Raw genomic sequence first — 27485 nt, forward strand, 5'->3', positions numbered from 1 at the left:
ATGGCGGACACACCAGTTTTAGCCGTCGATTGTCATGCTTAATCACTTTATCTTGATAATAATTTTTCGCCATTTCAGAACTCTAACTACGGTTTTAGAGGGCTTTTTAAAAAATCAGTAAAGTCACTCTGAAAGGCTTTCATCAAACCAACGACTTGCGCTTGAAGAGTCAAAGCGCCGTGTAGCTGGTCAATACGTCACGTAACTGATTAACTTCCACCGAACGAGGTCGTGTTGCTTATTGCGTCACAATGCTCTGGGCAGGAGTCGGAAAATTTCTACGCTACTACACCAACGCTACTATTTTCTGCTGTGCAAAGTTTTACAGGCTTTTTTCTTTAAGTTTATTTTTGCGTGTCATGTGAGCGAAAGTGAATTTTCCTTGGGTCTTTTCTTTTTTACTGTAATACCAAAACTTAATAAGTTTTGTTGCATCTTGCTGTAATAGCCTACTCGTATAATCTAATTTAGCAACCAACCTTGCCGTATCATTATTACTTGGAGATCAAAGCCAGACATTGTGACGTAAAACGTGAACTAAATTGCGCGTGATTAGTGTAGAAGTACCTGTACTCCTATCGATTCTTAGCGAAGAATTTACCTTTGTTACGCTGATTCAATGTCATCAATCGTTGAAGCAACGTAAGAATCCAAAGTTTTCCTCCTTGAATGGAAGCTAAGGGATACAGGATTCACATTTTCTAGATGCGCGCTAGAATGCGCTGGAAAATATATTATTGCAACAATTGTTCGTGCTATGCAATGACGATTTGTATCGCTAGTTCCTGTGCTATTTCTCGGCGGACAAATATGACCGATCTAGATGTTACTTCCCGCGGACATCACATGCTGGGACGGCGGACATGTCCGCCGTGAATTTCGAGGCCTGAGCCTACTTTATAAAGCTTGGCGATATACAATGGCAGATAGACGCTAACAAACATCAATGCTGACAAACAAACATCAGGATTTTGAATGTAAGCAATGGTCGGCTAGAAAGTTTGCCCCCCCCGGCAATTTTCAAAACCCGGCGCCTATGCTTATAAATACTGGCTTATTGTTACGCAAAAGTTATTCTTTCATTGAATGCTTATTGTTTACCGGATTGGTTGCGAATATAAACCATCGTGAAAGAAGATACAGTTAAAAAGTGGAATTTACCTGCTATAGATTATTATCAAACAGAAGGAAAAGTTAGTGTGGTATTTTGCTAAATTTGTAAAGAATTTTATGACGGAAACAAATCGGAGTTTGAAAAGCTACGGGGTCAAGTTAAAAAAGTAGTACAAAATTGGATAAACGGTTCTTCGGCAGAAAAGAAAAATAATAATGCTTCTGATCATATGGCATTGCGCGTTCATGAACGGGCAGTTTTGCGTCTTCAAGTATTCCAGTGACGATGCGCAGCTTCATCCTCCCATACAGCGTCTTATGATTCCGATTCTGACAGTTAGTTCTTTATCAAACAGACTCGTGTTTGCTCGCAGTATCTCAACTGTGCTGAAATTATGTTAGTGTAAACGTAAATCAAGGCAATCATCTCGCAGTGTGATATTAATTTGTTACCGGTACCTGGTTGAACAATTAACGTTATTTTATGATAATCCAAAGTCGCTAGATGTCGAATTAATGTAAAACAAACATAAATTTCTTCTTGGGCATTGTTACGCAGGTAGCAAAATTCGTTATTTTTGCATTGACTTCACGTCTGTAGACGTTGAATCAATGTAAAAAATGAAGATTTTTGCTGTTTGGGTACGCAATGTAACCCGCCAGGAAAATTAAATAGATTTATGCAGACTCGAACGTTGAATCAACCCAAAATTAACCTACTTTTCCCCCTGAGTTATTTAACGTAACAGCGTGCGTGTCGCTACTTTTGGTATTATTACATCACTACAAATCAAACAGTGCGGTCGTGACTCGTGATAGACCAGTGCTTCCCAAATGGTGGGTCGCGAAGCTATTTCAGGTGGGTCGCGAAGCATTTCTAAATGTTAATGAATGTTAAAATTTTCTAAAAAATACCGACGTTACTATGGATCTCACAAGCCGCAGTTTGGTCTTGAACAGTAGACTACTTCGCCATCACTAATCTTCACTTCATTTGTTGAATTTCCATTTTCATGAATTGTGCACCCTGTTTTCTATTAGATCGGGAAATTATCGCGTTATCATTACGTAACAATTATGCAACAATATAACAAATACGTAACAATTAGATGTGTTGTGTCGCATTAACTATTTCAGTACGTATGCCAGTAGTAAAGATGCCATAATGAAGATGTCATATATATATCATTGTGGCCTGTGGGTCGCACAATAAAACTTGCATTAAAAGTGGGTCGCGAAATAAAACTTGCATCAAAAGTGGGTCGCGAACTGAAAAAGGTTGGGAAGCACTGTGATAGACTACTCTAGTGTATTTTTCGCCTCTGGTTTTTTTTCGATTCAACGTCTGCAGACGTTGAATCAATGTAAAAACGTCGGGTTTTGCCAGCTGGGTTGTATGTTTTTGTGAATGCAAAATCGCCCATTAGGTAATCACTAGGGCAAGTTTTTGTTGCACTAAAAACATGAGAAAGTTGCACTTAATTTTAACAAAAGTTGCAGTAAAAAGTTGCATTTATTTATTTACCTTTTTACCATTCATTTACTTCGAAAGACTAGACACAACCTGTTTCCGTTTATGCGGACTTGGCCAAAAGCCAAGTCATACTTCCACTTCTAATTTAGTTCGGGCGCTGTCGTGCTTGGCTGAGGTTGTTGAACTTCTAGCTTGAAAGCAAACTGTTGCGTCATAGATAACATTGAGATGCAGCTAATCCATCACATAGCTTTTGTTGTGCAAATCAAAGAGAATAGAACCATACTGTACTAGAAACAGTTTTATAGCATGTTTTTTAAATCACTCCTTTACATTTTGCTCAATACTTGATAAAAGTTGCAGTAAAAAGTTGCATGAAAAATAGAAAAAAGTTGCAAAAAGTTGCAATATAAAATTCCTACAAACAGCTTAAAACATCATACTACATAAATTCTGAGTATTTAGGAAGCTGCCGGAAGCTGTAAAAGAAAGTTGCAAAAGTTGCAAAAACTTGCCCTAGTAATCACAGAAACCCTTTTAATGGATGGAAGTCAAGTTGCAACCATGTTTGTCTGTCTACTATTCTTTATTCACATTGCAAAACATTTCTGCAATCTTGGAACAACAAGTGCATAAGTCAGACATAAATACAAACTTGCAAACACGTTGACAATTAAAGTAGCCTACTTCGGTTATTTTATCTATAAAAGAAACCCATTGTGTCGAATAGCACAAAACGTGTGTGGCGAAATGTTTGATGCCAGGCGTTGGAACTTCGATCAAAGCATTCTCCCGCAGTCTTCAAAATGGCGGCGCTGACGCCTTAGGAGTTTCTCGTGTGAAGCGTCGCTTTTAGACCTTGCTTTGAAGTACCTGGCGCAAGAAAGTTTACGTAAGTCAGCACTCTTATGATTGCATCACGTGATCCCCCCCTCCCCGATTGTTCCTCGACCTGAAGACGTTTAGTCCTCTCTCAGTTTTTTTTTCATTTTTATTTTTTTTTTTTTTTTCGTTTTTTTTTCGTAAGGCACAGCGTTTGTCGAATAGTGATGGCGCGTGTCGAGTGACCTCGTCACCGAAAAAGGCAAAAATCGCAGCCCTGGTTACGCGCCTGGCTCATGAATGATTACGCAGTGCTAGTTGGACTCTCAGGGTCGGGGTGTGCGCTTGAGCAACACACATCAGGACTGCTCTCCATTAAGCAGCACCTAGTGAATGGAATAATTTCCCGGCAACAATCGGAAAACTTCACTCTGTCATCATCATAATTCATCGTCAGTTTGTTCCCCACTAGTGGGGGTGGCCGATTGTTTCCGCGCAGCAATTGTTTTAATCCCTTTTCTCCATTTCACCCTGTCCCTTGCATCTTCCTCCTTCAGTCCGACTTTTTTAAATTCATCCTTCACATGTTGTTTCCACGTTCTTTTTGGACGACCGCGTTTCCTCTTCCCATCCACCTTTAGTGGTATAATTGGATTTCTGCAAGATGATAGTTGTTTTTGCTCGTTTGTTTTATTTGCTTTTGTCATTGTTTCATGTCGTGAAGTTGTAACTATTTTGTGAGTCATGCAAGGCCTGGTGCGTTGCGCTTAAAATGGCTTTGCTCGTGGTAGGATTTCTTTTACAGTTGCCACATACGTTAGCTTCTACAGAAGTAAAAATGGCAAAACCAAAAAGTTAACGGTAGATATTGATAAAATTGTCCCGATTGCTCAGTTGGTTAAGCGTCTGATTTCGCCCACAAAGAATTTGCAAATTATTGTGACAATATAAAGTTCAGTTAAAATGTGCAAAAGACAGCTGCAAGCAGCGAAAAGTACATTTATTGAATAAACTTCTTATGTTATGGCCATATGTTAGGAACAGATTTTGTGCTTAATTTGATATATTATATACTTGTTAAGTCTCTTGATGTTGCAGATTTAAGTTATCAATAAAATTCTGTTTCAGAGATATTTCAAAATGAATTTAGCAAGAAAACTGTTTTCTCAAAAATTGAATGTGAGCAATACTTTTATGGTAAGACAATGAGGAGTAGCCTCAATATTATTTTTTTAAATATATTAGTTAGGCTATTATTGAGTGGAATTCATGTCATTACAGTATTGTTCGAATTAATTGAAACTGTCAAAAAACAGGCTGAATTTGTGTATTTTTGGTTTATTGTGATAATTTAACAGATGCGTATAGTTTAATACCTAATGTGGCCTCCACCTTCTTTCAATATTGCATGAACACGGTTTGGCATAGATTCGAATAGTTTTTTGCTGTTTTCTGCAATTTTTGGGACCCGAAACCACACCTGAATGATGGCCTCCATGAGCTTCCTTGTGGTGGTGCAGTCCTTCTTGCGTAATCGTGCCTTGATTATGCTCCACAAATTTTCTATAGGATTTAAATCCGGAGAATTGCCAGGCCAATCAAACACAGTAATCTTGTTTTTCTTCAAAAAATTAGTGTTTTTTTAGAAGAATGGCATGGTGCAAAGTCCTGCTGAAATATGACCCCACCTTCTAGAAATGCTCTTTGCAGGTCTGGGATAACTTTTTTTGTGATCACATCGATATATCGTTCAGAATTCATCATTCCTTCCACTGAAAGCACTAATCTAACACCGCTGTGGCTAAAACTTACCCAGAACATCTTTTTGGGGGATGTTTTACACGTTGATTGAAATGGCAGGGGTTCAGCGTCTCTCCAACACTCCTTCTCACAAACCTTGCACCATGCCATTCTTCAAAAAAACACTAATTTTTTGATTAAAAACAAGATTACTGTGTTTGATTGGCATGGCAATTCTCCGGATTTAAATCATCATAATCCATCGTCGGTTTGTTCCCCACTAGTGGGGGTGGCCGATTGTTTCCGCGCAGCAATTGTCTTAATCCCTTTTCTCCATTTCACTCTGTCCCTTGCATCTTCCTCCTTCAGTCCGACTTTTTTAAACTCATCCTTCACTTGTTGTTTCCACGTTCTTCTTGGACGACCGCGTTTCCTCTTCCCATCCACCTTTAGATCTAGTGCCTTTCTAAGAAAACTTCCTTTCTCCCTCCTTATCACATGTCCATACCATCTTACTCCATTTGCCCTTGCCAGTTGGTCTATGGTCTCTCTCATCTCTAGCATATCCAACAATTCTTCAGTCCTTTTTTCCCTTCTCGTTTTCACCCCACACATTGCTCTCACCATTGACCAATCGAAAATTTAATATAAAATAAAAATAAATCCTATCGAAAATTTGTGGAGCATAATCAAAGCACGATTATGCAAGAAGGACTGCACCACCATAAGGAAGCTCATGGAGGCCATCATTCAGGTGTGGTTTCGGGTCCCAAAAATTGCAGAAAACTGCAAAAAACTATTCGAATCTATGCCAAACCGTGTTCGTGCAATATTGAAAGAAGGTGGAGGCCACATTAGGTATTAAACTATACACATCTGTTAAATTATCACAATAAACCAAAAACACACAAATTCAGCCTGTTTTCTTGACAGTTTCAATTAATTCGAACAATACTGTATTTCATATATTAGTATTGTTGTCTATCACAATGTTCCATACTAGATTAGGTGATAGTTTTCCAAAGCAAAATTTTCACTGGTTTTACTGTCAAAATAAATAAACTGAACTGTCAATCTCATAGGAGAAACCTTTCTCTTGTTTAATATGTCACTACATGTGGTGTAGCAGCGTAGCGCGTGACTTTATGTATTGACAATTTAATGTTATGTTGTCGGTATGTCCCCTTCACTTTTCTGTTGCAATATTATTAATTAAGTGAACAGGTCGATGTCTGACAAAATTGTATAAAGCAGTGGCTGTAAAAAGGTTAAAAAAGATTAAGGTTGTTAGACCTACTCTTCAAACTTGAATTTTCTCGAAGGATCACTTTTATGGGATACCTTTAGGCACGTATTGTCAGGAATAGGGTTGTACAGGGGTGCAAAGCTTCCGGGAATTTTGAAGGACCCGGGAATATTGGAAATTTTCATTTGGCATTTATTATGTTTAAAACATTTGTTAAATATTTCATCAATTAGAAAAAAATATCAAAAACCTATTTTAAGCATTTCTTATTTCCTTTAATGATATAAACACTAATTTGGTGTTAATTAAGAATGAGGCTTATGCATACTTTTTCAATATTTAAAAAAAATACTGATCAAATTTTGGAAAACTCACACCAAGGTCGGCAATAGGCTCGCAAGTAAAAGAGTGGAAAAACTTGTCAGTCAGGTCAAACTTGGCATTGTTTGAGCCGTGTGAAGACTAGTCAACTCAAGTTGAAGTTGACTCTGAAGTCAATGACGCTGCCAGAACAGTCATTAGTACATCATCTGAAGAAGCCGAGCAATCAATCAATCATTTTATTTTTCGTCATTAACGCGTCCGGGACAAAAAAGATACTAACTACAAAAATCGATATAAACCTACCAGCACGTTAATGAACGGGAAAAGGTGGCAAAACCTTGAAAGGTTTAAAACATGCCTGAATGAAAAATTATGTAGTAGGCTATATATCAGTAGTTAGTACGGCCACAAAACTCAAAAAACAAATAGCAAAAAAATAAAACAAAAACAGAGAGAAGCACACATGTAATAATGAATGACAGCCTAATGAAAAGTGTTGTAGATTGAATTTGCCCGTTCCAATATTGATGTGGATGAGCAGTCATAAGGAGGAGATGCTAACCGGCAGCAACTAGAACAACGACTTTGTAACTGACTCAGTATTGTAATATCGACTCAGTGGCCTATTGTTTTTTTTGGTAAAAAAAACAACAGATTGATGATGATTCATTTTTGGAGTTATTAAACTAAACCATGTGTTTGTATGTTCTTAAGTATCTTAGTTATCATATATACATAGTATTTTTATTCTAAACAGTATAAAGCCATTATTTTCCTGTTTCAACATCAAAGATTGTTGTGAAAGTTTCCGAAAATTCCTCAAAATTCCCGTTAATTCCCAAAATTTCCATGGAAAGTTTCGGCTCTGAAAATTCCCGGGAATTTTGCAACCCTAGTCAGGAATTTTTAGCGACCGGCAGACATTGAATCATCAGACTCTTAACTGTAGCCTAACCCCCCAACAACTTCTGAAAATGCCAGACCATTCTTGAAAATATGAGATATAATGCTTGGCAATGGATGTTTATAGGTGCTTAATGGTTCCATGCTACATAAGCCATCTTGGTTAGGGGTAAGAAGTATTCTGCTGCATCCAACTTACTTGGGTATCGAACCCAAGTTTAGACACTAGATTTCCAACCACCCTGCCTGCTTAGTCATCTGAAGTCCAACTGGTTATAGTGCTAGCAATTCATCATAAAAATTAATTCTTATGATATTATATACCGGTAATGTAAAGTAACAAAATCATTGTGACATAGCATTTCAGAAGTTCAATTTGTTAATCTTATCCTTCAACTGCAAATTTGTACAGTTGTGTATTGTTTCAGACGCTGAACTCTCTCGTGTGTTCAAAATGTTTTCATAAGTCTACAGCCCTTCTCAGACCATTGGGAGTACCATTTGTAATAGAGCAGACCGGCCGTGGTGAGCGAACATATGATATATATTCAAGACTACTGAAGGAAAGAATCGTTTGCTTAATGGCTCCGGTGAGTTTCTTGTAACGCTTCAACATTAGGTGAGAGTCACCTATTTGTGATCTCTCATCATAAAGGTCTCTTCTATGTATATTCATAAGCATTGCAACAATGCAGTTGATAAAATACATTTGAGACCAGTGAAATTTTTAAATCAGATGTTTATTTTCCAGCTTTCGCTGAGCATTTTTCACTACGGTACACTACATTATTATCCATTTTGCTTCAAAGAAGCCTGGACTTCACTCCAAAACATCAGGGTCTACCTCTACCTATTGCTGCAGCAACTTCTCCATCTTTCTCTATTGTTGGCACTTTCTATTTTCATGTTACTTTTTGTCACGTCATCTTTCACGGTGTCATCGCACGTTTTGTTTGATCTTCTATTTCTCATTTTTCCTGTCACTACACTGCAGTACAATGAGTTATATCTAGCGGTTGTATAATGTTTATTTATATTAATGTAAGGCACTGTATGGCTCTCAGCACTTTGCAAAGCAGACATAGTCAGCACAGTCGATTACATTATTGTAAGCATTGATCCATAGAGTTGAGGGAATATATGCTCATGTATTTATAGATTGACGACTTTGTCTCTGGGCTCCTCATTGCGCAGTTGCTGTTCCTGCAATCTGAAAGTAAGAACAAACCGATTCATATGTACATCAACTCGCCAGGTGGGAGCTTGTCTTTCTTTAGGATGTTTGATCGCGTACAACTCAAACTCCAATACATTTCAAAGATGACTTGAAAACACATCGGTTGAATTTGAAATCTAGTTTACATAAATTGATTGTGGGAATCCTACCCTTTGTGAAAGCTTATTACCAGTACTTGGTTTCGCATACTTGTAGAGGCTTTGAACCACTAACGCAGACCCAGTCACCGTGTTTGACAGAGTGGAGTTTCTGCTTGTTGTTGAAGTGTTGTTGTTGTTATTCCATCCACTAAGTGCCTGTAAATGGGGAGCAGTTCTTAAAATGCGTTGCTCAAGTGCACACCCTGAAGACCGAACCAGAGATGTTTGATCTTGTCGTTCCTTTGTGCACGAAGTTGAGCGCTTAACCAACTAAGTTTTCGAGTAGGACAGATTTGTAACTTTTGATTCATTAGAATTTTTTTATTGCTCTCAGACTCGTCTCCGTTTCAAAACTTCACTTGTTGATCGCGCTGTTGGTTTCAGGAGGAGCAGTAACCGCGGGGTTGGCCATCTACGACACCATGCAGCTCATGCAGGCTCCCGTGTCCACGTGGTGCGTGGGACAGGCCAGCAGCATGGGATCCTTGCTCCTCTCTGCTGGAACCAAAGGATACAGGAATGCTTTACCGAATTCCAGGATAATGGTGCATCAGCCGCTTGGAGGAGCTAGAGTGAGTACTTTATTCTGGCCGAGCCGAACAGCGCTACAAAGACGTGCGTGAAGTTCAGCTGCAAGGATTGATTTCTTCATGAGAAGAGCGCGAGACTCTTGTTTATGACGTGTGACTGTGATTCAGGGCCAAGCTTCTGACATCATTATCCAAGCGAACGAGATGCAGAAGGTGAAGGAGAACCTCACGAAAATATACGCTCGTCACACGGGACAGCCCTACCATGTTGTGGGTGAGTTGGGCCTTGAACTAACAGGCAAATTAGTCAGATTTTCAACATCTAGCAACGTACAAGAGCTGACTTCACATTCTATTCACTCGCAGAGAAAGCACTGGACCGTGACAATTACATGGATCCTCACGAGGCGAAGTTGTTTGGACTGATTGACAACGTTCTAGAACATTCCCTGGACGGAGATAAGGAAAGTGACGTCATCGACGATGACGCAACCACCTGATCACGTCACTATCGCGGCTTCAACGCTACGAATACTTAACGCCATGGAAGCTCAGTGCAGTTACGGCGAGCCCAAGTGTTGGCTGCCACGTTTATTCATTGCCCAAATGACTTACAAGTCAGCAAATGGCTGGCGTCGTTTATAATAAATTAAGTGATGTTGCTACTGATCATGTTCACTGGGTGACTTTTCCATTGTCTATCGACAAGCTAATCGTTAGCAGTCGGTTCTATTGCTTCGCACATAACCGCCAGTCACTTACAGATTTGGACAGCTAGAATTTTCGTAGTCTTTCGAAATTAAAGTAGAACTATAATAATTAGAGTAATTTAAGCTTTTACAAATTAGACTAGGCTAGAATTACAATTAGATTAGAATTAGTTGGACGCAGTTGTCACATATCGTTTTTTAGTTGAATAAAAACGCCAATGTGGCAACTCGGGATGAAAGTGTCATTTCACCATCACAGCGCCAAAACCACTTACGTCATAATATACATCAGTGATTCCCAACCGCGGCTCTTAGAGCCGCATGCGGCTCTCATTGACCTCTGAAAATCCCACAAAAATATAAAAATCTATTTATAATAATTAGGGCGATTATTTTTTGACTTGTCAAAATTGTTAACAAAACTGCATTGTTGTGTCGTAGAGGTTGCACTGTCAGTGAACATTTCATCTTACACCTTGTAGCCTACTTTATACTGTTGTGAATGGCCCATTGTCTACTTATTGTGAATCATACACCATTAAGTGAAATAATTTGGTTGATATGGTGTGGTGGTCAATACACCTCAGAACGTGTAAAATTTCTGGTAGGTCCTATAAAACAGACTGAGAAAAGCAGTATGTTATTGCCGCTATAAAACTGTGATAGGATAATCTGCCATTCGCTTAAGTTTTAGTATATTCAGCCAAAAATTATGTCAGATCAGCCTTAAAAAAGCACGTACTCTTCAGCAGGAGAATCGGGTCTTTCAAAGCGCTTGGGAAGAAAAGTATTTTCAAATTGAGGTAGACAACAAAGCGCATTGTCTTCTATGTCCTGTGGTGATAAGTAGACAAGTAGTGTAAAATCTTTTAACATTGAGAGACACTACAAAACTCATTCTACAAAATATGATTGCTACCAAGGAGCATCAAGGAAAATAAAGTTGGAATCTCCTAAGTCGGCACGGAATAAGCAATCAAATACAGTACTGTATATTCAAGGTTAGTAATGAATCTGAAGGAAAACGCAGCTTGCAGGTGGTGTTACAACACATTTCCCAACGCTATCTGACCATCGAACCAATGGATCATTTGAAGCATACAGCAGACTTATCAGTAACTTGATTGATGAGTTCAACTGCCGCATTAACGGAATGAATTTATTTTTGCCAATGACGAACATGTTTGCAAATCCTATTGCAGTTAATGTGGCCACTGCTCCTGATAACTTTCAATTGGAGTTGCTAGACATGCAGTCAGATATCGAGCTCAAACAATTATTTCAAAGCGAAGACCTACTTGAATTTTGGAGTCGAGTTCCAGAGGGAAAGTATCCCAACTTGAGAACCAATGCCAGAAAAACGCCTCTGTATTTGGATCAACTTACGTATGTTAAGCAGTTTTCAGTAAAATGATCAGAATCAAAAATAAATATCGCAATCGGTTGACCGATGACCACCTCAAGCAGCTACTGCGTACCGCATCCTCTGCAATTGCGCCTGGCTTTGACAAACTTGGCTCAAAGCCAACGCCAAGTTGGTCATTAAATTGATTTGTGTTATGTTTCTTGTTTATAGTGTTGCTATTCGTTGGTACATGCTTTAAAATTTTTGTTATAATTACTTGAGTGTTTTCATGCGGCTCCATACGTACTCTGAAGTTTGAAATTCGGCCCCGACACCAAAAAAGGTTGGGAACCACTGATATACATTGTAGCTTCAGTGAAATAATCGAATTTGTCATGAATTTGCTGCTCAAGGGATGGAATGACACTTTGATCTTGATCGTTTTCTTTGTATAACGTTGATAAGAGCGCAGTATCCTTCCATTTGCCAAAAATACTGTTGGACAAACTAAAATTTTTACCAAAACTGAAGATTGGATAAGAACCTTATTAGAGCAAACAAGGTTTTACCGAATTAGGCTAGATTAGAATTACCGACTCTAATTTACCGAATTGTCTTATCTAAGTCTGGTCACTTAACCCTGTTGCCAGTTTGACGATCGCAATGAGGTCTGGTCAAGAACCTATCACGTGGTCGCTTGATGACGTAGCCTGTCACTAAAGTCTCCTACAAACCACAAAGTCTCCGCAGGCGCCATTTACTCGACGACGCGAGGCACAGAACACACCAAGCACTTGAATAATTCGATGGCGCGTTGTAGTAAAATATATTTTTAAAAATGTTGCGCAAGGCTATTTTGAAATCATATCACGACTTCGCACTCTTCATGGCAAATATTACAGGACATTTTTGTCGACGTATGTTTTAACAATCCCTTGAAGGAGCCATACATGAACCGGTCCTAACACTTTCAACATGTTATTGAGGAATCCGAGTTGGGGGAGGACATTGTTATTTAGATGGTTACTGAGGGGGAACTTTATCGCCATTTGCAAACGGTGAAGCGTCGTTTTAGAGTAATCTTCCAAAAGCATTTCAACTAGAATATTGAGATTCATGATCATGGCCAAACACACTTTGTAGCCATGTCTCTGATCGGGATCTTCACGCTGCGTTCATCCAGCGTCGCTTGTTGCAGGAAACTTGTGATTTGGCTGCAACAGTGGGTCCTTGTTACATACGGGCCGACGCCCTGAACAATCGAACCCACCCCAGAGCGCGACAGCAAGATATCCGGGAACGATAAAAAGCTTTCTGCTCGCCAACAAAGCATGATTGATGAAGCAAGAGGTCGACTCCCGCTGGAAGCAAACGAGTAACTGGGGGCGTCGGTAGCGATGCCGATGCATTATGACGTCAGAACTTCGATACTGGTCTTCACGTCACTGACGATGACCTAAGAATGACGTAAACTTGGCAAACAAGAGAGAGTTCGCGTCGATTACGGTCGAGTCCACCATCGCCCTGAAATTATATTTCTCCATCAGACGGACTGTAGCATGAAGAGATTGATGCGCAAATGACGGCAACTACAAAACTGATGCATGAAGATCATGTCAGACTTTGAGAATGTCCGTAACAAACATCACGTTAGAATCAAGGTCGAGGAATTTTATTCGAACAACCGAATATTTCTTGAACCAACTGGGCACGACCAGATGAAGCAGAGATGCGATTTTGAGTTAAGTTTAATGTCAATTTACTGCTGAACCCATCAGAACACAATTCCACCAAGCATAGATCGCATCTCTAAGATGTAACGTCTCCCGTATTGCGAGAGTTGGACGTTGCAAGTCGATATAGAAATTACACTCCATTTGTTTTATGACGTTTACACATTCAGTTTGCCGCAATAAAGCATTCGACCCAATCAATTATCGCTACTTACGCCTCATGACGCTTCATGTGTTGTTCCATCTCGAAGGTCGTGGCGCAGCACGCCTCGCAGTACTTACAATCGAACCGCTCGGTGGAGCTGTTGCGCGTCATTCGGGTGCGAGGGAAAGTTTGTTTCTGAAATGAATTTAACTTCACTAGAGTGCTGCTGTGTTTTGCAAGTAGCCTGCGTAGTCGCAGGGATACAAATAATGTGACTGCACACAAATTGGTTAAAAAAGTGAAAGGACGTTCTGTCTCCGTAAAAACAGGATACTTCCGCAGCTCACAATGGTAAGCAATGTAGGAGCGCGATGAAGTTTAACCGAAGTTTTCAACCGCAAGTTGCTGTCGGAGAAGAATATCTATTACAAAGTTGTTTCGCATTAGCGCCACCTTGAGGCAACTTATAAAAAAACAATAATTAACCTGTCCACTGGCGGCGCTGTCATCCATAGCAACCTTTTGAATTTTCTTAGACGGGTCGAAGATGTCCCGCAAATTGTCATGGTAACCATTGGCCTTTACCACGGGCAGGGAGGGCCGGGGCACAAAGGGACGATGACGTAATTGACTTTCACTTTCTGATGAAACAAAAGTAGATTTGGAAAGCTGTAAATTTAGGGGGGTGACTAGTCCTCACACTCGTTGGTCGTTGCCTACATGCGAGAGTGGAAGTTCTCTATGTTGGGGTTGGTCAATGAAGGCAAGTGGACCCTTGCATTATGTCAGAAACAACTTAGGTTTGTGGTAACGAAATAGAGCAAAATCTCGAAAACGGATTTAGCTGCTTAATGCCACAGATTGGTTGGCGGCGCGGACCACGTGGCGGCAACGTCACAGCGACTCACTCTGAATTCTTTCTGCGTCACATCCGGTGTGCGGTCCATACTTAATCGACATTCCGACTACGAGGTGATGATTGCGCTTCATCTGAAAACAACTGAAATTAAAGTTTCTCTGCTGATGTGAATGATGGGGTGGGGCAGAATGATGGGGTGGGGCAGGATGATGAGGTGGGGCAGAATGATGAGGTGATGCAGGATGATGAGGTGGGGCAGGATGATAAGGTGGGACAGAATGATGAGGTGGGACAGAATGATGAGGTGGGGCAAGATGATGATGGGTGATGACCGATTCAACGCAGCAATTCCTTCATGCTCGGCAAGGGATATAAATGTCGAGGATAAAAATTAATCACCAAACACCTTCTCGTTACGCCACCTGATGGTTATCGTCATTTGAGTCGTTTAGTATTTTGCAAAATATCATTAGAACTTTGCTCTACAATCATGCGCAGTCGCAAATAACTGCAGAACTAAGTCAAATTGAAAAAATTCATCAGCTTCCTGATTGGAATATTGCAAGAATAACATGTCAAAGGTCAGCATTGTACTGGAGACATGTCAAAGGTCAGCATCGTACTGGACACATGTCAAAGGTCAGCATTATACTGGACACATGTCAAAGGTCAGCATCGTACTGGACACATGTCAAAGGTCAGCATCGTACTGGACACATGTTAAAGGTCAGCATTGAGCAACATGATGGCGTCACCTTGTGATGGTTGTCGAGATGAATTTCCATTTGTTGAAAGGACTCATCTTCATAGAAGCACAACTTGCATTTATAGATCCTCATCCATACGTGGGAAGCCTTCAAGTGGAAAGTCATCCGAGACTGGTCCACCGAAGTGAAGTCGCAGAACTTGCATCTATGAACGCACGAACATTATCAGCAAACCCGTATTCTGTTTGCAATGTTTAATTGCAATTTTGACCTAAAAATTTTTTTTAATAATTTTGCAATGTGCGAAGTGAGGTTGGTTCGACACCGCTCCAAAGCACGCCGTTGTTGCCCTAAAGACACTTAATAGCACGCCAAAGTAATATAAGCAGCGGAATCGATGACTATATGTTCATTCGGTGCTTGTTGCGTCTGTGATCGCAGTGTACTGCGTGTTGCCGCAATGGGCGCAATGAAACAAAATGATCATTATGTCATCACTGTTTTAAACTTTCGCTTATTTCTTCAATTGTTTATATCGTTCACGCTTCTATGTGCTCCATAACTTTTGTGGCAACACCCGAAACGAAAACGGTGAACATTAAACAAGGAATTTGTGTTTGAGCGCATTGCTGAAGGATTCCAAGACTGCTGCATTCCAAGTTTTGTCGTCATAACCGGCGTTTGGAATCGCCAGTGATCGTGGAAAAAGTGAACTATTACAATCAAGTTATTTTGAAATTTTTATCGGTTACAATCAGCAACTGGTCGATTACATCACAATCAGTTCCATTCCAACCCGCTCATTAGCAACATCGCCACATTGTCATCACTAGGCACAAGCGCGGAAGGCGACAATGAGACAGACGCACGTCGCGTTCGTGACATCACTTCCGGTAGTGGAGGAGGGAGGTGCAGACGCACAGGCGGAAGGAATCTCATGCGAGGCATGTGGGCGTGGTTGCGCGGGACATGAGCGTGATGACGTCGATACCCGGCCAGACAGTGAGGACGTTGGTTCGACGCCTTGCCAGAGCAAGCGCCTGTGTCTTGTTAAAACGCTTGAAGTTTAAACTTGCCGCCGTTCACGTCTTGTTTTGATTCCACCAACTATTCTCATACTACAACTTTGGGCATTGATGAAAATAAACATGAACCCCATTGACTTCCTAATCACTGAACCTTCAACCACATTCTTTCAACCAACAACACACCATGAAGTCAAAAAAGTAACATACTGCACAGTGCCCTGGGTCGTTAGGTGGAAGGGCCGCTCGGTGTCGTCATCGTCCAATATCAATTGCTTCTTTTTCTGCAACAAACGTCATCATTGTGACAAACTTGGACAGTTATTGGCAACAACCAACTTCGGTGTCTTGGATCTAATGTCACGAATCCGCTTAAAACATTAATTCTCCAACTTACTTTCGGACAATGAAAGCAACGTGACTCCTCAGTGGTCGTGAACAAAAGCGGCTCATGCAAAATCGAGGTTAAACACGCCACATGAACCACGGTTGAGTCTCATGTCACTGTGACCTCAATCCCTAACTGTCAAATCATTATCCCAAAGTCATCATCATGTCGGAATGGCCCGTTTCGGTGAGTCCGATCACTATTCGGTGATTGTTTCAATTTTTTTTTTAAATTATCGGGAACCGTAGCCTAATTATCATTGCCGTTTTAGGGTTAGGGGTTAGAGTTAGAGGTTAGAAACTCACCGAATCGGACTAACCGAATCCGACTCACCGAATCGGACTAACCGAATCGGACCCACCGAATCGGACTCACCGAATAGTAGCAGACCCTCATCATGTAGCCACCCAACCCTCATGTGGATTGTCGGCAGAGATGACATCACGGAAACTATTTTGTTTACCTCGGATTCACGAGAGCAGGGGTGGATGCTTTTACGAGCTCTCTGGCTCCGAGGTGGAGTAAAACTTTCATCAAAGGATTCTTCCATCCCGATGTCTTGTGATGTTTCCTGGTCATCAGAAGACAACGGAAGCATCTCTTCATCCTGCAACAAACGACATTCAAGTCAGAAAGACAAAACTTTATTTATTTTAATGAAAACATCAGGAAGCTTCCATGGATTGAATAACATGAACGAAAGTAGAAAGTTTAACAAAATGGCAAAACTTAAAGCAAAATTGCTGGAAACTTGGGCATATCCCAGATAAAGAGCTCATGCAGACCGGGACCAAATCACAAAACGTTTTGAAGTCCTACTCCAATAAACGTTCCAACTCGCCCCGCACATTCCCGCACCGACCAACAGTTGATGTTGATAATTCTTTTCCTAGTCACTAAGGTTAGTGGTTGTATAAGACTAAATCTAAGGTCTGGCGTAAAGTACAATTCTTCAAACATATCTTCCAACCTAACCAAGACAAATTTATGTGCAAACATAAACTATTCCCGACTGGAATACTTTGCAGGTTTTCATTCCCGTATTAAACCGCAACAGAATCTTACGAGACATAGGAACATAGCAAGTAAGTTGTTGCTTGTACGCAGGTCAGCGCAGTTTTATTTATTTTCAGTCATTTATTATTAACATTTCACGAATATTTGTTTTTGTTTAGATGAATTAAGATATTTTCCTGACGAGGGCATAAAGTTTAGCCGAAAACGGTTGAAGTTATGTAGCTATTTTATTTTATATGTATTATTTTTTGAATTATGCAATTCAATCTTATAAAGCTGTTATCGATTATTGTCTGTCTGTGGTATTCAAAAAGTATCTCTCTACCAAAGCTATAGCAAGTAAGTATTTCTGAAAAAGTGAAACTACAAATAGAACCACTTCATTGGTAGCCTGCTTAAAATAGAGGACGTACTGCTGGGGCGTCTTGGACAAGGCTTTTTTTAAGTTGGTCGTCTTCCGAAGGTACTGAAGACCTGAAGGACACACAAAAAAGATTCGATGAAGATGATGAACAATACATCGACCAATCTAAACATTTACAAAAAAAAATAAAAAAATAAAGGAATCAAATCATTCAGGTCAAGAAACACTAATGGCTGAGTTTGACGTTTGCGTCCACAAATATTGAACACCTCATGAAAGCGCTGATGGACTTTGATTACATTTAGAGCATTTTAGCCGACCACATTGATTTTATTTCAATGAATCAAAACAAGCAACAAGACATAAAAACCTTCCTTTGTTTCAAGAGAGATTTTAGATGAAGACAGTGCGAAACTGCCGCGCTTTTGGCTTATCCGCCACACTGGAAAGGGCTACGTTTCTTTCTGATTTACAAAATATTGTACTTTTTATGGGTTATACAAGAGTACCGAAGTGTAAAAAAACTGTAAAAATGGCCCTTCTAATAATGCCGGAAAAGCGGAGATGCGCGTTCCGTAATGTCTCTAGTTTTCACAACGACTCACAGTTGCAATCCATTGACGCGTTTGTCCTGGCATATCTGCCTCAGCACCTTCATTCTGCTGCCAATAAAGTCCGAATGAATCTTGCTATGATTGGTCAAACCTACTTTATTTCTGCTCGTAAAGTCGCACCATCTGCACCTGAACATCTGGAACCATCGGAGGTTGAATTTATCATAAACCAAGATATTCATAATAACAGTTTACAAGTTACTTTCAAATCAAAAACACGAAGAAATGAAATGTCGTTATGGTGAGGCAATTGGTTACAGAATACACTATATTTGACAACAGAACACTGCTTCAAAAACCAATCATACACCAAACAGTTGAATAGTGAAAAGTATCGGTGTTTGTCAAAATAATTATCGTTTCTAGCACTGGTTGCAACATGAGATGAACGTCAGTTGCTATCAATCACATCCATGAGCGCAGACAATCACTTGCGCGATTCAGTGACAGTGCAAGTGAGCAACGTTATTGCAAATTTGAAAGGGTGCAGCTTGTCGCACATTTGCGATCACACGGTTTTGTCTTCGCAAGACCGTTGCCATGTCTGGACTGTGGTGTAGTGCTTCCAAAACTACCGGCTTAAAACTTCAACTCAATGTTAAAAGAGCAACAACTTACCTGTCGAGCAGGGTGAAATTTAATGAGGTGTCTTCTGAGAAGAATGTAACTGGAAGAAAGATGTTTGCAGTACAGACATTTCCACTGGCCCGGGGGGACTTTTACACTCTAAATAGATTTCAAACAACTCATTCTAAAATAACTTTTGAAGCATTTAGCATACACAGTAGGGTGGTCCAAAAAAAACTTTTTTTGTAAATGTTAATGTCTCACCCTAAAATACTGTTACCATTGATGAGAAAATGACATATGTGAATTTTCATAAAGATTGGTTGATATTTAGAGGTTGCTACCGGGGTTCAAAGTTTTGTCGTTTACCCCTATTTTAACGCTTTGAGAGGATATGATACAGATATGATACGGTAGTAAAAAATATGATACAGTTCCATGGTATATTGCAAGAAAAATATAGTTTAATTATTACCATACTCTATATATAGTCTGTTTATAAACTCATGTGTCTGTATTACAAATTATACTAACTGGTCTACATATAAAAATTGTGCGACTTTGTAAAAGGTAAAAGAAAGGTGAGTCCCATACTTGAATACAAGCATCGGGGGATGAGAAGATAAGGTTCTCATTATACTAAGCCTTCGGCACTCACGAGAGTAGAGTGGCCAGTTCCTTTCTCTTGGCCGCTTTTACTTCAGCAACTACGCCCACCCAATTTATTACACCCTGGGTAGAGGTGGGCGGTGTTTGTCAACAACCAGCATAAACCGGGAGTCAAACCTTGATTGCATAATTGGAAAGCGAGCGTCTTACCCGCAGCGCTATCCCACCGCTGCGACTTTGTATGCTTGTGTTTACAATTCAGAGACTGAATTGGACATTCAATAACAACTGTAGAAGACAGTAAATAAACTACATGTACAAATGTGCGTGATGTAAACTAATATACATAGTACATACACACAGAAATTATTGCGCGAGGGTCTTTCTACTACAGTCTGGATATCGCTGACGGTGATCGGCAACGACACGCAAAAGATACTGTTTTTGTTCTTCGTCACATGTGTGTAATATGTTGTATTCCATGATCAACGCCACTCCGCGCCTGTCAATGTCATTTACAATCTTCATTTCACTCACAATTGCTCGCTCTCTTTGATTTGCGTCATTGGTCTCCAAGTTATCTGGGTCTATCTCCAAAAACGATGAACACAAATTCAGAGCCTTAAAAATCGGTTTGTATTTGATGTACGGTAACAAAATCAATAAAATACCATTTTATTTGAAAACCAAAGACTTGTTGTATTTGGCCTGCCGTCATCATATTCACGAGATAGTTCTCGAGGCAATATTTTCATGCGCGATGAGTCGCTCGACTGGTCCGGACATTCTACTCTTCAAGCGTTTTCAAATGAAATGGTCATTCATTGCAAAAGATGATGTACAATGTGCGTGAACTGACGACGAGGCTTTAAAGCATGTGACAGACGTAGCAGATGCCATAATAACCTTCGCTAATGAAAATGGTTAATACAGCAACATTGTGACGACTACAGAGAGCTCCTTGAGTTGACCATCATATTCTTGGGTAGAGTTCCTCTTCATGGCATCAAAATCATGGCTCCTGGTCCTGGTGCCCTTCATCGTGCCAGGAGGATGGCAAAAACTATCTATGCACTCAAAGTTGGGATGTACCGAAAACAGTACACATTGACTAAAAGGGTGGATGTCGCTTTGCACAATATCTGTGCGTTTGTTGTGAAAGTGTATGTGAAAGCTTGGTTTGTCGCCCCATCGCCGATTCTTGCACCATCTCACATTTCTCAACAACTCGATCAGTACAAGGATATTCATTCAAAGATGGCGAAGGCCGCAGTGAACAAGATGTTGTGTCATTTGTGGTACCTGGGAGAGGAGCTTATCGCGTTGGCATTCTTTGATAATTCTGTATCATCAGCTACTAAACGGAAGATGATAACTGCAATAAAGACATGTGACGAAGGAGTAGAGCCTAGTAAAAAAGCTGTAATAGGCCACAAAGAAATTGCAGACAAAAGTTTTGAAGATTTTGTTACATCAAATACAAACCGATTTTTAGGCCCTGAATTTGTGTTCATCATTTTTGGAGATAGACCCAGATAACTGGGAAACCAATGACGGGTATCAAAGAGCGAGAGCAATTGTGAGTGAAATGAAGGTTGTAAATGATATTGACGAGCGCGGAGTGGCGTTGATCATGGAATACAACATATTACACACATGTGACGAAGAACAAAAACAGTATATATCTTTTGCGCGTGCTGATCACCGATATCCAGACTGTAGTAGAGAGACCCTCGCGCAATAATTCCTATATGTATGTACTAAACAATAAAAACTATTAATACTACAAAAAGCGCTCAAAGTCAAGCAGAGCGAATTAAATCAAATATAGTTATTACTCTCTAATCTAAACCCTTGACAGCCTGTTTCACTCCAAAAGGAGGATCATCAGAAGGTCCTTATTCAGATAGATTCTATTTGAATAAGGACCTTTTGATGATCCTCCTTTCAGGGTGAAACAGGCTGTCAAGGGTTTAGAGAGTAATAACTATGTATGTACTATGTATATTAGTTTACATCATGTACATTTGTACATGTAGTTTATTTACAGTCTTCTAAAGTTGTTATTGATTGTCAAATTTAGTCTCTGAATTTTAAACACAAGTATACAAAGTCGCACATTTAGTATATGTAGACCAGTTAGTATAATTTGTAATACAGTCACATTATGAGTTTATAAACAGACTATAGAGTAATTATTAAACTATATTTTCTTGCAATATACCATGGCACTGTACTGTATTTTTTACTACCGTATCATATCATATCCTCTCGAAGCGTTAAAATAGGGGCAAATGACAAAACTTTGAACCCCGGTAGCAACCTCTAAATATCAACCAATCTTTATGAAAATTCACATATGTCATTTTCTCATCAATGGTAACAATATTTTAGGGTGAGACATTAACATTTACAAAAAAAGTTTTTTTTGGACCACCCTAATACACAGTTGCACACATTACGTCAACAAAAGAAAATAGTGAATCGGCCTAAGATTCATTTAATGAAATGCAAGAAACAGATCATCATATGATGTGATGCAGTATCGTAAAATAAATATGATTTTGATCAACTCCTTTGCTAGCCCAACAGCAAAATTACTTCACGTTTCACGCAACATAATGAACCGAACCAACCTTCCTATGAGTGTAGTCCTTGGCTTGGTCGATAGAACCTGATCGAGGTTTTTTCTTTGGAATTTTTTTAAAAACACACATTTCTTTCTGCGGGTCTATCACTTGCTCCTGAAAGATTTTCTGAGATGATTTCAACATCCTGTCAGTGGCAGAGACCGTATGAGTTCTTCGAAGATGATTGACAAACATTGTGGAACAGGAGTAGATTTTTGGGCATCGGTGACAATGGAATGGTTTGTCAGTGCTGTGTTTTTCTTCAACATGACGACGAAACTTCTCAGGGTTCCTATGCTTGATATTACGATGCGTGCAGGTAGATGTCAATGAGTTGTTATATCGCTTGGTGATTAATCTGGCATGACGTGCGGCCTTGTGTTTCTTTCGCATGTGCATCCGCAACACCACTTCACACACGTACGAGTGCGGACATAATGGACAACGGTTGGGATGCTTAACATTATGACACAAATCAATATGCTTTTGATAAAGAGCAGGATTTCTAGCCACAAAGCTACTATGAGAGCAAGTGGTGTGCAATCTGCGTTTCTTCATATTACCATTCACTTTCATTGAATTTTTTGTGATTCTCATTTCCTCAATCTTCTTCATGCTGATAAGTCGCGCATGATTCTGTTTGATGTGAACACACATTTCACACCCAGAATTTGAAATGAACTGGCAACTAGGACACATATACTCACGGGCAATTTCTTTGTCATTTATATCAACTTGATCGGTATCATTACTAGTTAAAGTTGAGCACTCAGGTCCTGCGCTGGTCTCTTCTGGTGTACATGACATCAAGCTTTTGTCTGAAAGTTCTTCAACAGAATGCTTATCAACAACAGCTGCGGGCACTCTTTGAAGCAAATCAGAATTTCCGCAAAAAAACTTTGATGGAATGTCAGAATACTTTAATGACGACTCATTCCATTCTATATGAAGTCGACTAAAATGATGACGGTATAATCGTTCATAACGAAAGACACGCCGGCACATGGAACAGCAGTACCCTGAGATGTGCTGGCTCTTGAAATCACTGAACTGCTGAGATCGATGCATATTAAGATGATGAGACAATTGCTTCAGGTTTTCAGTCACAGAGCCGCAAAATTTGCATTCATAAAGCTCAGATTGGGAATCAGTGCGAGATTTGACACTAAAGCTTGCCAAAGATTCCCAGTGCTCGTTGTGATAATGTATCAATGCTTCTTCTGAAGTACACAAATTCGTGTTACATCCATAACAATAACCACTAAGGGAATTTCGTATTTTATGATTAAGTTCACCTTCTTCAATCGCTTCTACTTCTTTCTCGTGTTCAGACATTAAATGGACAAATACATCTTTAAAGAAAATTGAGGTAAATTTTTTACAAACAAAACATTGATACAAAATATTTCGCTTGCAAAGTCGATGAGTGTATTCAGTGGCATTTGCATTGTTGTCCAATACATCCAAACTCGTTAACGAGCAGGAGGATTGAGGATGCACAAAGCCGATATGTGTCTTGAGAGTACTGATCAATTGGCTAGTATAGTCACAATGGCCACATTTGAAGGACGGTTTTTGGATGAGATGCGTGCATCCTTTGTTAATCCACCCATTCATCCAGGTAGCATCAACCATCCACGAGGGAAAGTTAATCTCAACTACATTTTTCCGAAAATTTTCATATATGATGTTCATGACAAACAGAGGATATATGCGACTGTGTGTCATTTTCCAATGGTTTAAAATCTTGCACGTATTAATAGTTTTAAAATTGCATCGGTCACATTTGATCCATTTCTCACAGGAATTAGCACTGATTACTTTGTTTGAGGTCGTGTTGTTTACAGCGTCACATCCATCTTCATCGTTCTCTTGGTCAAGTCCATAAACCTCTTCACTGTTGGATGGACTGTTTGAAAGCTGATGAGTAAACTCCAATAAAGGCTGATGAAGATCTTTAAAGTGACGATGCAATGCTTTGTAGCTGATGTCACTAAAAGAACAAGATTCACAATGATACCAATGATCGACTGCATCTCGCAAAGGTCCATTGGTGTCGTGGGCACTTTGATAGTGAATTCTTATTTCATCAGGATAAAGACTTTTATATGAACACATCATGCACACAATGTCTTCGGCAACTTCCCTGAGCACAAGGGGCACATATCGACCTCTTCTCTTTTCAATTTTACCTAATGTTGTCTGTGGGAGTCGTATCTCAAACAAATGTTTTGATCTTTGCAGTGCATGGTTTCTTTTCTTTGCATCTTTTATAGATCCAATGAACAATTTAAACTTGGAATATGCTTCAGGGTTTGACAGTGGAATGCAGTTTATTAATTTGTGATAATTGGCTTTTTTATGCCTGGCAGCACAATGAACTTTAAAGCCATTGAGATTGAATGTTACAAACAAGCATTTTGAGCAGTGATACATTGACTTAGAAGAAACTTCTGGTATTGAAGTCTTTTTTCCAACAGCATGCACTTTTGCGCAGTGGTAATGGAAGGATTTGTATCGCTTTGTGTAAAAGAAACACTCTGAACAGTGATAAATTTCATTATGCTTTATGAGAACATAATGAAGAATACTCCTATGGGAACGGCATAAATTTTTACCAAGACGGTTTTGAGAAGAATTTTTAGAAGCGGAATGATTATTTTCAAAAATATCATCACAGGAACTGTTTGATTCCGATAAAACAGTTTCCTCAATTTCTAACTTTTCCATCAAATTTAACTTGTCACATGCAATCCTGATAAGCTGGTGGATATTGAGGAACTCATCTTCAAGTGCGAGGTCAGGCTCATTTTTCAATAAAGTATTTTTGTCATGAAATTTGTTTTCCGACTTATTTTCAAACACTTTCTCAGTTTCTTCCATTGTAAAATGAAATATAAAAAACAAAAGTCTGAAAAAATTCACAATGAAATGAATTACAACGGAGTCTCATAACATCTATTTAATCTTCTGACAACATCATTTGTAGCAACATGAATTTAATAATGTGGTCATTTGATAATTAAAAAGCAAGTCATAGAATTTTTTTTTTCTACTTAATTTGCAGTTTTGGATAAACACTTAAACAGTATAATATAAAAATTACATTATGTTTGTTAATGTGACTCCAAGTATTTGTTATCTTAATGATTTTAGTTCATAACTAATCTCTAAAATCATTAGTACCAGTACAATAAAATGATGAACAGATTCTTCTCCCAATGTAAAGGGGCCTATTGTACAGTTCAATATGTTTTGTAGGTTGTAAACATGTTAACTGCTTCAATGCAAGATGTCATGCATTGATGCCTTGCTTGTGGAATACAACATCTCACAGAAAATATAAGATTAACGAATAATAACTTTCTTATCGCAAAAATGAAATGTTTTTGTCAAGATTACAATATGTGAAGATCAGGTATGGTTCAACTCAAAAATATAATTTCTGATTGCAACAAAATTTCCAAACAAGAACAATGCTGACATACCGTACAATAGTTTACCAAACTAGCTTTAATTTTATGGCAACATGGATTTAGCTTTTCTATCAACGCTTCACCTGATAATTAAGAAAAACAATGAATGACATAAATGTTTCCAAAATTATAGAACTGAAACAAAGCGCTCAAAAAACATTTTTTTTAATAAACGGGTGCTGTAGCCTTAAAACTGCTATGTAGCAAATCATAATATTCCTCATTATCATTTGGATGAAGTGGAAAGATTACACCACAAGTACACAACTCAAAAGCATAACACAGGAAGGTTCCGTTCTTTTAATAATGTAATTTTGTTCAGTGTGTGGCTTTGAAAGAAAACCTAACCAAAACTAAACGCATTTTTTGAATCATTATACACTGTGTTGGCATTTATTGTGCCGTTGTTTTAAAAACAAATAAACAAAAATTAACAGGTATCCGAGCACAGCAAATCAAAGTCTACTATTCTAAAAATTATTAATTTCCAGTAAAGACTAATCAGTTCATTTATCAAGAAATAGAGCTCGGCTATGTTGTACTGGTGAAAACAAGTCAGTATGGGACACACAAGGTATGCAGACAAATTAGAGCTTTAAAAATCGTGACAATAGTTAAGATTGAGCACTGTGCGTTTTAGCAGCTAAATTAATTGCTTTCAGTTTTGCTTTATCTTTTGCTTCATTGATTGAATACAATGTCTTTTCTTTCAAGGCTGAATTCAAACTATGGGGCAAAACTTCTCCATTGACAACACTTTGATAACCAAGGAAGGCTTTGTGAACATTCGATTGCCATCTTTTATAACCAAACTTGCGAAGAACTCTACGGAACCCTTTTAACGACGAGTCAACCCAGCCTTCTTTCAAAATTGTTGTTCTTCCATGCTCGAACGGAGTGATTGTGGTTCGTTCTTGAATGTCCATCATATGTACATATGTTGTGTTCCATGTGTACACCTTCATTTCTTCTGTTTTAGGGTTAACCATAGATTCTTCAATAACATTTACTGTTCTACTCATGTGAGATTTGAACACAATTGAACCCCAGCTTGGCATGGGGTTCGTTTTCCTTAAAAGTCTACGCGTATACAATTTCCCATCTGATAAAACTCTTCGATCCAAAATATCTTCACTCAAAACATGTTGACTATGAGCATTGGGATATTTGACCCAAAAACTGCTGATAGCATTTTCCCAGGTACAATTCAGATAATTTATTACTGATCCATATTTAGAAAGATCCATGTAACAACTATTTAACCTACAGTTTTATAATTAAATCCACATATGTCTTATTTGCTATCAATAAAATTTAAATTGTGTTTAAAATAATTTTAGTGCATTTTACACAAACAACAATAATTAAATTTTCAAACCTACAAACTCTCCCTTTATATAATTCTACAACACTTATCGTCAGTTCCCAAGTTTGGCTCATTTTTCTTGGCGGTAATACATTGAATTAAAAAAATTATATAAATGATTCTCGAACTGCAATAAGGTGAATCAGTGAACAGGGCTTTGTCATTGAGTTGGCCTGATCAGTATCATATTAATAGTGCCACAGCAGTCTTACCTCTGGTACCACTTAAAAAAGAATTCTCACCACCAATGTCATGGAAAACTGCAAATTACTGCCGAGAATACTAAGTTGAAATTAGTTTAAATGATGATTGAACAGTTACATAGTTTTAAGGCCAAGTGATGAGACAGTCAATACAGTATGAAAGGACGTTACTTTGATACTGCTCCAAAGCATACAGCT

The 27485-nt window shown here is 39.0% G+C and overlaps 3 protein-coding genes across 4 annotated transcripts; 1 reads left to right on the forward strand and 2 right to left on the reverse strand.

Annotated features, from left to right (window-relative positions):
* The first annotated feature begins 4505 nt into the window (after positions 1-4505).
* On the forward strand, positions 4506-10781 carry LOC145782197 (ATP-dependent Clp protease proteolytic subunit 1, mitochondrial-like). The gene is made up of 6 exons (XM_082593967.1): positions 4506-4606; positions 8051-8212; positions 8781-8877; positions 9384-9571; positions 9698-9803; positions 9896-10781. Exons 1-6 carry the CDS (start codon positions 4550-4552, stop codon positions 10027-10029), a joined length of 744 nt encoding a protein of 247 aa, XP_082450093.1. The 5' UTR covers positions 4506-4549; the 3' UTR covers positions 10030-10781.
* A 1559-nt stretch (positions 10782-12340) lies between these two features.
* Positions 12341-25094, reverse strand: LOC145782075 (uncharacterized). 2 transcript variants are annotated; one of them, XM_082593812.1, is made up of 11 exons: positions 22249-25094; positions 19055-19162; positions 18428-18573; positions 17872-17932; positions 16905-17048; positions 16264-16337; positions 15077-15233; positions 14371-14446; positions 13949-14103; positions 13533-13657; positions 12341-13108 (listed from the first exon to the last, which is right to left on the reverse strand). In XM_082593812.1, the coding sequence occupies exons 1-11, from the start codon at positions 24970-24972 to the stop codon at positions 13027-13029; spliced, it is 3852 nt and encodes a 1283-aa protein (XP_082449938.1). In that variant the 5' UTR covers positions 24973-25094; the 3' UTR covers positions 12341-13026. The 2 variants fall into 2 exon arrangements, with proteins under 2 accessions (XP_082449938.1, XP_082449937.1); XM_082593811.1 differs by having other exon boundaries at positions 14371-14452.
* Positions 25095-25152: 58 nt separating this feature from the next.
* On the reverse strand, positions 25153-27015 carry LOC145782147 (PRELI domain-containing protein 1, mitochondrial-like). Its single transcript, XM_082593903.1, has one exon. It carries the CDS (start codon positions 26963-26965, stop codon positions 26333-26335), a length of 633 nt encoding a protein of 210 aa, XP_082450029.1. The 5' UTR covers positions 26966-27015; the 3' UTR covers positions 25153-26332.
* Between the last annotated feature and the right edge of the window lie 470 nt (positions 27016-27485).

This window comes from Aplidium turbinatum, chromosome 13 (genome assembly GCF_918807975.1).
Source record: "Aplidium turbinatum chromosome 13, kaAplTurb1.1, whole genome shotgun sequence".
Lineage (NCBI taxonomy): Eukaryota > Metazoa > Chordata > Ascidiacea > Aplousobranchia > Polyclinidae > Aplidium > Aplidium turbinatum.